The sequence below is a fragment of the Triplophysa rosa genome, linkage group LG20 (genome assembly GCF_024868665.1).
Source record: "Triplophysa rosa linkage group LG20, Trosa_1v2, whole genome shotgun sequence".
NCBI classification, from domain to species: domain Eukaryota; kingdom Metazoa; phylum Chordata; class Actinopteri; order Cypriniformes; family Nemacheilidae; genus Triplophysa; species Triplophysa rosa.
The window spans coordinates 6,117,418-6,129,367 of record NC_079909.1 but is presented as its reverse complement, the minus strand read 5'-3'; the positions used below and the strand labels follow the sequence as shown (position 1 = coordinate 6,129,367).

At 36.3% G+C, this 11,950-nt stretch overlaps 2 protein-coding genes across 2 annotated transcripts in view; one reads left to right on the top strand and one right to left on the bottom strand.

Moving 5' to 3' along the window:
* The first annotated feature begins 1,165 nt into the window (after positions 1-1,165).
* Positions 1,166-4,751, top strand: gamt (guanidinoacetate N-methyltransferase). Its single transcript, XM_057362208.1, has 6 exons — positions 1,166-1,483; positions 3,614-3,759; positions 3,865-3,928; positions 4,035-4,102; positions 4,206-4,316; positions 4,438-4,751. Exons 1-6 carry the CDS (start codon positions 1,309-1,311, stop codon positions 4,576-4,578), a joined length of 705 nt encoding a protein of 234 aa, XP_057218191.1. The 5' UTR covers positions 1,166-1,308; the 3' UTR covers positions 4,579-4,751.
* Positions 4,752-5,207: 456 nt separating this feature from the next.
* The window catches only part of ndufs7 (NADH:ubiquinone oxidoreductase core subunit S7), a 13,320-nt gene continuing 6,577 nt past the window's right edge, over positions 5,208-11,950 (bottom strand). The window contains exons 6-8 of the mRNA XM_057362209.1: positions 9,080-9,126; positions 8,833-8,921; positions 5,208-8,698 (exon numbers count right to left, since the gene is read on the bottom strand). Of these exons, the coding sequence (XP_057218192.1) occupies positions 8,601-8,698; positions 8,833-8,921; positions 9,080-9,126 (234 nt within the window). The 3' untranslated portion in view covers positions 5,208-8,600. The remainder of the gene's footprint in view (positions 8,699-8,832; positions 8,922-9,079; positions 9,127-11,950) is intronic.

The following is an 11,950-nucleotide window of genomic DNA, read 5'->3' as shown; positions in this document are numbered from 1 at the left end:
GTATGTTATTAAATATTAACATAATAAATTAATAAATATCAAGGCTCCTATAAAGTGGTTTGAATGGTGATTCATTGGATGATAAGTCAGATAAAGGTTGAATGATCATCTATCCTGGTTTACTGATACACAGCTGGACGTTATCTGTGTTTTATACAAATAGAGAGGGAGGAGCAACACTACTACTGACTACTTGACAGTAGTACTCATATGTCCTGTAGTTGCGCAGACGGTTTAAATTTAACACATACAGGCCTGGTTTCACAGACAAGGCTTAAGGCTAGTCCCAGACTTAAATGAATGTTAGCGCTGTCTCAACTGAAAATAACTTGCCCTGACATATCTTAAAATATGTCTGTGCCATTGTTTTGTCTAAAGATGCACACAAGTAATGTTTCTTTCTAAAGCATTTTTATAAAAGTGTCTTAAACATCCTAATCCAACTAAGGCATAGTCCTGGTTTAAGTTTAGCCTTGTCTGTGAAACCAGGCCATTGTGTTGTGAAGCTGTTGCAAAGGATATATATACCGTACCAATAAATGGATATGTTAACTGACATTACTTATCACATGCATAACAGTCACATTGTTTTAATGAGATTACTGCATTCCAGCATAATGGATTTTTAGTCCTTGCATTAGGGAGAAGAGAACATACTTTATGCAAGACATTTGTTCCCCTGGAAACTTTATCCTTGTACAATTACCATGTAATTTATTAAACATAAATTAAGAATGATTGAATGTTCTTGCATTTTGCAACCCCTAGAATTTGAAGACCCCTAGTACCACCACCAAGTATGTGAGAGAGCAGCCTGCAAAATATTGACTGAAATGTTGACAAAAATCTGCAAGAATGTGGCCATCTGGCATTTGCATAGTTCAGAAAGTCCACTTGCTCTATGCAGTTGCACAACCTTAGCTACCTTAGCTCAGTTTCATGTGATTTGAGCTGATACTTCTACACATAATCTTACATTTTATTTTCTTCACATAGTATTCAGTACGTTGGAAATGTTATTACTGTACCTTTAAGGTAATGCATAACCAAGTAGGCCATTGCCAACGAAAAGTGGTGAAGGTTACAGCTGCTGGGTTAACCATCATGAATCAGAGCGGTCCAGCTGTCATTCAGCATTAGACACCACCCCCTTTCTCAAAGTGAACACTAGACTCGCTCGCTCGCTGTACTGATTCTTGCACAATCAGCAGTTCTTACTATATATAACACTCAAGACACGCCAGAGACGATCTCTTTAGCCATTGCTCCTACGCACAAAACACATTTGTCAACATTCAATAATAACCCATGACCACCGCTCAGCCGATCTTCTCAAAGGGGGAGAACTGCAAACAAGTGTGGCACGACGCGAATGCTGACTACAATGAGACCGACACACACCTGGAGATCATGGGCAAACCCGTTATGGAGCGCTGGGAGACTCCATACATGCACTCACTTGCAACAGTTGCCGCATCTAAAGGTAATTTTGATCTAGACAACCCTAGTTTGTTTTTATATATTTAGTCTCGCAGAGGTCGATGAATTTAGAGAGATGTTGGTTTAAAGCGTAGTGGCGTTTGCTGGTGGATTAAAAGTGACTTTATTACAAAGCTACATTCGAAAGTATGCAAACATTGGACGTATCTGTCAAAAACTGTATGTGCGAAATCTACTATGGCACACAATTAGCGTAAGATGACGTTGCGTCCAAGCGTACTGGGTAATTAATATTCATAAGCAGCGACTTCACAATAGTGGGATCGAAAAATTCCTACGCGAGCTTTCGCATTACAGCGGACTCAGCTGATAAAACCGTTTATCTACCTTTTATCGGACTGACACGTGCTTGTGCCACGGCAACAGATGTGCAGTTCCACTCAAACCTCACACGCCAAAGACTATTATATAAACTAGCACTAGAAGTTTAACCCTCAGGGACTCTTTGGTCATTTTTGACCGAAAAATTTTACATTTTGAAATGTTAAATATCGTAGCTTCATCGGAATGAGATGACATTTTAATACTTTTGTCATTTTAGCTCTGTGAACACACACAAAAAATATGGATATGATTCGTTTATGTCAAAGGGTCACAATAAAAATAGTCACACTTGGCTCCTTCGCGGTCAAAAATGACCGACATTAAATGAATGGGAAATGTGAAACAATATGAAAACTCAGGAAAACTTTTGGTGGTACAAACTACAAATCAGCCACTGTGCAGAAAAAAAGTGCACAGCAATCAAGGGGTGACACTCTAAAATATCAAGAGTGCAAAATAGTCACACACACAATTAAAAAAAAGATCCGGTAAGGCTGCAACAGAGCAAATTTTGAAAATATGTTAAATAAAATCACTAAATGAAATAAAAATACAGAAGAGGCTCTCTCTGACACGCATGTGCACATACACACACACACACACACACACACACACAGGAACCTAGAAGTGACACCATGCCATTACACATGTTTTTACTTTTTTTACAACCAGGTGGCACTAATCTGCTTTTCAAATATTGGGTTTTAATGGCCTGGTATCTGTTTTAACCTGAAATAATGCATTAATTGAAAAATGATGTTTAAAAATATTTGACAAAATTGTCAAATAAATGTAAACATTTTTATTGTTTTCAATGGGTAGAAAAATGTATAATACTTATAGCATAAATATTAATTAGTACCATAAAATTCTCTCAAAATGCAAAATAAGAAATATTTTGAACAAAAATATATTACATACATTTTCCTGAAAAAAGTTACAGGAGCCAAGTGTAACCCCTAAATGAAGAGGCCCAGTAAACTGAATGAAATGAACACTTTATACAAGTATTTTGCAATTAATTGTTGATTTATGACTATCCCTTCCTTATTTTGTTAGATCTCTTATAGTTATCAAATACTAAGTAACAAAACGGCTTTCCATGTGTTCCTTTATAACAAAATTTTAATGTTTGACTGTAATCATAATGCAAAACTTACTTATCAAACCAAAAATATCTAAAAGTTGACAAAAAATGGACAAAAACCGCGGAGGAGCCAAGTGTGACCCCTAAACGAAGAGTCCCAGAGGGTTAAACATGCCTGTGCTTCAAGCGTGATTGTATCCATGCACGAGGATTGATTCTGCCTACGCAGATTTACTCGGATTTTACACGGATTCAAATTTACAGCATTATTTGCGCATACACCTATTTCCACATAGGATGTTTGACTTGAAAGGTTTACGACGTGAATCTCTAGAAATGCCGTTTATTTGAGAAGGGTCTCACATGCCTATTTTTACTCCTCTGTGAAATATTAGCTCCCGCAGCTCCAGGGAAAGGCCTTTACTGTGGCCATTACTCTGTCATTCATATCTGTCTAAGAGAACAGAGTAAAATTGCCACTACATAGAAAAAAAATGTGTTTATTGGTTTACAAAATATTTGTTTTATAAAAGAAGAATACACGCTACATTCAATATTTACATTAATGCACTGCAATACAGTGTAATGATATAGGTAAAAGTGCAATTGCAAAACAGATTAAATAGAGTCTGGAAGCAATAAATAAGAAATAAACATGTTTAATATTAAAAAAGCGTGTCTTCTCTCTTTTTGGGAATGTAGGTGGAAGGGTGCTTGAGATTGGCTTTGGAATGGCCATAGCAGCTACTAAAGTGGAGTCCTTCCCCATTGAAGAGCATTGGATCATTGAGTGTAATGATGGGGTATTCCAGAGACTGCAGGAGTGGGCCAAGAGTCAGCCACATAAAGTACAGTGCAAAATATTTCTTTAAACACCAGTCACCCTTTTAAGTGGTCATATTTTTTGTTTGCCATTTTTTGTATACCACTAAATGGTTGTGCTCTTTACACAGGTTGTTCCTTTGAAAGGCCTGTGGGAAGATGTGGTGCCAACCCTACCTGACAATCATTTTGATGGTAAGATGTCTAATACAATACTCTTTGATGCAAGAACACGTGTTTTTCTATTCTTTTTATATAGTAAAGATGTGAGAAATATACTGTACCTTAATGTTTGTCACAGGCATTCTTTATGACACGTACCCTCTGTCAGAAGAGTCTTGGCACACACATCAGTTCAACTTCATTAAGGTACATCAAAAATCAGATTATACAGTACTAGGGAATATTTGCTGTCATTGACCAAACTCGGGTCTTTGAACTGCTCGCTAATCTTGATGCACTTTGTTCATAGGGTCATGCTAACAGACTGCTAAAGCCCGGCGGTGTGCTCACGTACTGTAATCTCACTTCCTGGGGCGACCTGCTGAAAAGTAAATATGACAACATTGAGAAAATGTTCCAGGTGGGTAAAAGTATTATGAGTTAATGTAAGTGAGTCTATATGTTCATGATTTGATTCTTTGTTGGGGCATCTGGGTTTTCTTCTCTTCTTTGTTGGGGCATCTGGGTTTTCTTCTCTTTAGGAGACACAAGTGTCCCACCTTGTGGAAGCTGGATTCAAAAAAGAGAAGATCAGCACCACGCTGATGGACATCAGTCCTCCCAGTGAATGCAAATATTATTCCTTTAATAAGATGATCACACCCACTATTCTTAAAGAATAAAAGAACACGCTGTGTTTTATATAAATAACATTCTACATTTGTTTTTGTCTCTGTAGCCTTCCAATTGTTTTATTCATTTATAACTTTATAAATGAATCTGTTTTAATAAATGACTATAGTTATGCCAAATTTCTTTTTTCAAATTTACTACATGAAATAAACAATTACTGTTTACATTTGTTGTCTGTTGTGGTTTATATGCCGTATTTTTTATTTTAACATGGGAAGTTTCAACCATGCTACATTGCGGGGTACAGTAAACAGCTAGATCAGCAGCAAATATCTCTGACCTAGATATAGCCAGTGCCTATCCTAGACGTCTGGGGGCCCTGAACAAACTTGTGAGGGGCCCTTGTACAAATAATTAAAATTAGATATTGGCTTAAACATGACTGTAAACTATAAGAAATAAATAATAATAACCCTGAAACTACTAACACACTTAAACTAATAAAGACTCAAAGAAAAATAAAATAAACATTTAACAAGGGGTTAATGTTACACCTAAACAAGTATAAAATTAAATAAAAATTTAGATTGACCTAATGCCTGGCTCTGGAACCATCTAGCTGTAAAAAAAAAAACTAACACGCAAACGCTGTGTTTTTTCTACCACATGAGTGATTTACTAACAAAAATAAAGCATGATAAATACAGTTTCCTCAAAAAAGCTAAGCATATGAAAACACATGATTATTCTCGAAATGTGATGGCACAAACTAAAAATTACATATTAGCCTACTGGAGAATTGTTTTGTAAGTAATTAATTGCATAATTTGGCAAAACTAAATAAAGACTTTAAATAATACAAAAACACATGCCTTCTTGTTCTTTTGCTTCGCATTATTGCCATTTTTTCTCAACCCAGCTCCGTTTTAAAGCCACGGTCATTTGTAAAGACTCATATCAGCACATCATGCGCATGTCATTACCTGCCGCCCACTGCATGATATCCGAGTATGTACCAGTAATTGAATAAATTAACTATGGAAAAAGGAAATTTCCAAACGATTAAAGTTGAATCTGCAAGTTATAAAAATAGTGTCTTGTTTACAAATAGTGTTTTTGATTCGGTACTCAAGGGGGCCTCTGGTGGTGCTGGGGCCCTATGCTACCTGCGTATGGGAAGGATCGGCTCTGGATATAGCACACTGAACACATAAAAAAACTCAAAGTTTATGTCGACTACATCTTCTAGTGCAGTGTGTCTTAAACCCGTTTCCCCAACAGCACTACCCTCACACATTTTCTCTTATCTAACAAACCTGCAAGAACTCAGGAACTGGGTGTGTCCAATGATGTGCAGTGTTGAGGGGGGCTTTCATGTAGTGTTGGAAAGCAGTGTCAAAGGATGCCACCTAATGTATTTCTGGAGTGTTAGTATTTTGCTCAAGGACACAATGCTGATGGAAATCTCATAATTGCACAATTAGAATTGATTGGTTAAGCATAGGTCATTGCACACACAAATTGCACATTACTGAGTTTTCGTACATTATGTTGTCCTATGATCTCAGGCACTTTAACACTGCACAATTTAGAGAGGTAGAGACTAATCACCAATTTTATTTAGTTGATTTCTCTTAAACTCTGCCAGTCCAATATTGGACTGGCAGACTGGGTCTAATATTGCATCATCAAATCTATAAATTGTGAGATATACAAACCCGATTCCAAAAAAGTTGGGACACTACAAACTGTGAATAAAAAAGGAATGCAATAATTTACGAATCTCATAAACTTATATTTTATTCACAATAGAATATAGATAACATATCAAATGTTGAAAGTGAGACATTTTGAAATGTCATGCCAAATATTGGCTCATTTTGGATTTCATGAGAGCTACACATTCCAAAAAAGTTGGGACAGGTAGCAATAAGAGGCCGGAAAAGTTAAATGTACATATAAGGAACAGCTGGAGGACCAATTTGCAACTTATTAGGTCAATTGGCAACATGATTGGGTATAAAAAGAGCCTATCAGAGTGGCAGTGTCTCTCAGAAGTCAAGATGGGCAGAGGATCACCAATTCCCCCAATGCTGCGGCGAAAAATAGTGGAGCAATATCAGAAAGGAGTTTCTCAGAGAAAAATTGCAAAGAGTTTGAAGTTATCATCATCTACAGTGCATAATATCATCCAAAGATTCAGAGAATCTGGAACAATCTCTGTGCGTAGCGTTAAAATGGACTGTGGCAAAGTGGAAAACTGTTCTGTGGTCAGACGAATCAAAATTTGAAGTTCTTTTTGGAAAACTGGGACGCCATGTCATCCGGACTAAAGAGGACAAGGACAACCCAAGTTGTTATCAGCGCTCAGTTCAGAAGCCTGCATCTCTGATGGTATGGGGTTGCATGAGTGTGCGTGTGGCATGGGCAGCTTACACATCTGGAAAGGCACCATCAATGCTGAAAGGTATATCCAAGTTCTACAACAACATATGCTCCCATCCAGACGTCGTCTCTTTCAGGGAAGACCTTGCATTTTCCAACATGACAATGCCAGACCACATACTGCATCAATTACAACATCATGGCTGCGTAGAAGGATCCGGGTACTGAAATGGCCAGCCTGCAGTCCAGATCTTTCACCCATAGAAAACATTTGGCGCATCATAAAGAGGAAGATGCGACAAAGAAGACCTAAGACAGTCGAGCAACTAGAAGCCTGTATTAGACAAGAATGGGACAACATTCCTATTCCTAAACTTGAGCAACTTGTCTCCTCAGTCCCCAGACGTTTGCAGACTGTTATAAAAAGAAGAGGGGATGCCACACAGTGGTAAACATGGCCTTGTCACAACTTTTTTGAGATGTGTTGATGCCATGAAATTTAAAATCAACTTATTTTTCCCTTAAAATGATACATTCTCTCAGTTTAAACATTTGATATGTCATCGATGTTGTATTCTGAATAAAATATTGAAATTTGAAACTTCCACATCATTGCATTCTGTTTTTATTCACAATTTGTACAGTGTCCCAACTTTTTTGGAATCGGGTTTGTATATGGTATCTTTTGAAAGCTTAGAACCTCAGCTCAATTTTGCATTTTTTTGCTACATAGAACATAAGGTCTGATTTTGTCTTCCCAAATCCTCTCTCCCCAGTGAAAATCATATAAATATAAATATGAAATTTAATATTATCACACAAACTCACTCACGAGTTAGCAGTAGAGTAGCATTACAGAATAATTGTCAAAAATGTCACAGCTTTCTGTAAAATGAGACCATTTTTATCAATTTACTCCAATATATGTGGGTAGGGCACACTTTTAAACTCCGGTAAAAATGCAAAATATGGACCAGAGCTATTAAACTCTAACTTCAATCATGTTACATTAAAAATACATATTTTCTTGTATTTGCATTTATATTCACAAAACGCTCTTTGTAAATCTCATTACTGTGTCATTTTTACCGCATTACAATAAAAAGCATTAAAATGATTTGGTAAAAATCATAAATTAAAGAGAGGACCACATATATAAGCACGACAAATACTTATGGTAATGAAGATTTGTGAGGAAATTATCTTTTCAGCCTTAACTGAAGTACATTGCTGTCACAATGCTAACAAATTTAAGCCTATGTTTTGCACTTCATATTCTTTATGTATTTTAAACTATGATCCACACTTGACAGTTTATGTGAGGTCTACCTGAATGCGTTAGATTTGGATATATCTTTATTATTCTATTGAGTGGGTGTTAACTTGGCATGAGTCATTTTTACTCAAATCCTTGGATTACACCACCCTCAAAGTTGGGCTAGATGCTCACATGTATTACAGTTAAGCATACATTGATAAAGTTTAACACAACAAAATACAAATGCCATGAAAATGTTTTTTTCATTTCACACCTCTCAGCATTCAGAAAGTCCTTTATTGTAGATACAAAGAAGAGGAGCTCAAGGGGTGCTCAATCTAGAGAAGCTCCTGAGAAATACATTTTCTTAGCCCAACAAACGACCAGACTTAAATAAACATTTTTACCACACACACACACAATCACTTCTCACTTGCGATACCAAATTTGCATTTTCTTCTCTCGTTTGATCTTCCTCTGTAACTGCAGTATTCCGTAAAGCAGAGCCTCAGCAGTTGGAGGGCAACCTGTTGAACAGGCATAAATTCGATGATTTAAAAAATATATATTTTAAAAACAATTAAGGAATATTCTTGTACAAAATCTAAATAAGCCATAGGTCATTATTGCTGCTACTTATTCGAAACTTGATGAAACACACCTGGGACGTAGATGTCCACCGGCACGATACGATCACAGCCCCGCACCACCGAATAAGAGTAATGATAGTAACCTCCACCATTAGCACAGCTAGCAGAAAACAAACAAATTAGTTTCAGTCAAAAAATATTACATAATGAACTTCACCGTTTCAACACTTGCTTCACCAAGTATTTAGTCTTCTAAATCTAAAGCAAAATCTGTCAGCTTATTTCTCAAGAAAGAAAAGAATAAACTGTGTTTCTTACCTTCCCATCGAAATGACGTATCTGGGCTCGGGCATCTGATCATACACCTGCCATTACACAGACATACACATGAAGTCTCTAACACAGTAGCGAACCTTCAGCGCCCTCAGTGAGGACCTAAACTAATTGAAAATTTTAATTCCACCTTCTCGGTAACGCTAGACACAGTTGCTCCTCTACGTTTAAAGAAGATTAAAAACGGCAGTCCCACACCGTGGTATAATGAACACACTCAGGCTCTAAAGAAAGCGGCCCGAAAAATGGAGCGCAACTTTAAGAAAACTAAATTAGAGGTATTTCGTACAGGATGGAAGGATAGTATTCGAAAATACAGGAAAGCCCTAAAAACTTCTAGATCCGCCTACTTTTCATCACTAATAGAAGAAAACCAGCACAACCCAAGGTTTATATTTAACACAGTGGCTAAATTAACAAAAAATAAATCGTCAGTGACTTATGATCCTGTATATCAGCATAGCAATGATGAATTTATGAACTACTTCACATATAAAATCCAAGATATTACAGAAAAAATTATAATAATGCAATCAGAAGTGAAACCCGCTGAACAAACTAACTACAGAGCCCTTAAGGAGAAAATGCAATTATTTTATACCGTAGATCACGATGAGCTGTCTAAAATCATTAGATCATCTAAATCAACAACATGCATGCTAGACCCTACACCTACAAATCTACTGAAAAAGATGCTCCCATAAATTATAGATCCTATTCTTGGTATTATTAATAGGGATGTTCCAATACACTTTTTTCCTTCCCGATACCGATTCCGATACCTGGGCTCAGGGTATCAGCCGATACCGAGTACTGATCCGATACCAGGGTGTGTATTTGTATACAGCTGTATATACTAGCCCTGTGTGAATTGATATAATTATTTTATGGTGTGCTTTAGACTTATCTCTTAATAAAACATGAACAAATACATACAGTAAATTAGAGAGTATTTTTATTATCTGACAGACATTTGACAGCAATATTATTTACTTTTCTTAAGTCGCAGTTTTACTGGCTGGTTGGTCCACTCTGAAATACTGCCAAACAGCGCTAGCACTGGGGATGGACATTTTTCAATAATTTCATATTAGAATATTTGTGCTCATAAAAAACGAATATTCGTTTATTTAAATTAAGTGAAAAAATATGTAATTTGTTTCGTTTTTATTTAGTCACAATTTCACATCAAGCTTATAACTATCATTAAATATTCATAATGCACTAATATTAGATCCTGTATATAGGGTTTTTAATGTTGAAAAGATTAGCAACGTTGGAAAAAAATAGAAAAATACATAAAAACTGCATTTAAACCTGCGCAAAGCGAAATCATACAAAAACCCAAACATACAAAACAAAACGCATATTGAAAGTCTGTGATATATGGTTATCTTGTTTATTTTGTTTAACGTGTTCTTGATAAGAAAAACAAGCATAATACAGTAGGTCTATTTTACTCTGTTGAAAGTCTGTTCAACAAGCCGACAGTTTACAAGCCGACAGCGGAGAATGTGAATAATGCGTTGCGTTGCTCTTCTCTAACTCCCGGTAACAAAACCCAGATCTGACAAGAATATCTGGCTTTATTGTTTATAATGTTGATAATAAATAAAGTAAACAGGCTTCCTGATACCTCCATACCGACTGTTAATTGATCCTAAAAACAAAGACGGAGCCATTTTAGTGCTTGTTGTTTATTACGTGACCGGCATTTGAGGAAGAAAGACTAATTCTGCTGATCACCACCGCAAATATTGTTTTCTTTGTCGTTTCATGGTCAGTGTCTGTCTTGTTTAGCTTTGCATTCCATTAACATCAATAAGTAAATTCAACTAATCCTAACTAAAGAATTTCAATGCGTTTTAAAACAAACACCCGTGCGGATTTATTTACAGGCTATAACTTGAAGGCGACGACCCTGAAGTTCTTAGGATGAAAATGCAGGCTTTAGGTATGGAGAAAGGTACCAGTCTTATGCTAAGGCCAAATTTATTAACATTAGTTGCAGTGAAATGTACATTTTAATGTTTAAAGTTATTGAAATCAGCATTAGTTAGCCCAACATATTTCTAACGAACAAACAACCGCTCCGAAAAAGTCATGGTAATAAATAAATGAATCATCGAATAATTTAATATTACGCTGGTATTTTTATACCAACTTATATATAAGTAATGTAATGTTAACGAATTCTGTGGCTCACCAGTTTTTAAAACATTTTTGGTGATGTGAGCTGAACATAACACGCGATCCGTCAGGCCGTCGTGTGTGAACTTAAAATATTTAAACTAGCATGATTAAACTAGAACAATTTAGGACACATGCAAATTATTTTTTATATTTTCTGTACATTATAAAGTCATTATAGATGAAGTGAAGAAGCGTTAAATAAGACAAGACAATTCTAAACCTGTGGTGATGATGCAGTTTTTTTAATGAAAAATAAAAATATTCAAATAGCATTTTTAATTTTCTATTAATTATTGCGGATCGAATATTCGTGCATGTCCCTTGCACATTTTCATTTCTTCTTCACAGCACAACTTTCTGTGTTTGCATTCTGAGCAGTGAAGAAGCCTTGCCATTTGCAGCGTTAAGCAAAGCTAGCGGGCATAACTAGGTCCTGTTTAAGAAATTGGTATCGGATTGGTACATGGATTCAAGTACTCGCCGATTCCGATACCAGAATTTTATGTGGTATCGGTGGAATTTCCGATACTAGTATGGGTATCGGAACATCCCTAATTATTAACTCATCTCTGACATTAGGACATGTGCCTAAAGCATATAAGGTGGCTGTTATAAGGCCCTTGTCAAAAAAACCCAACTCGACCCTAGAGAACTAGGGAACTA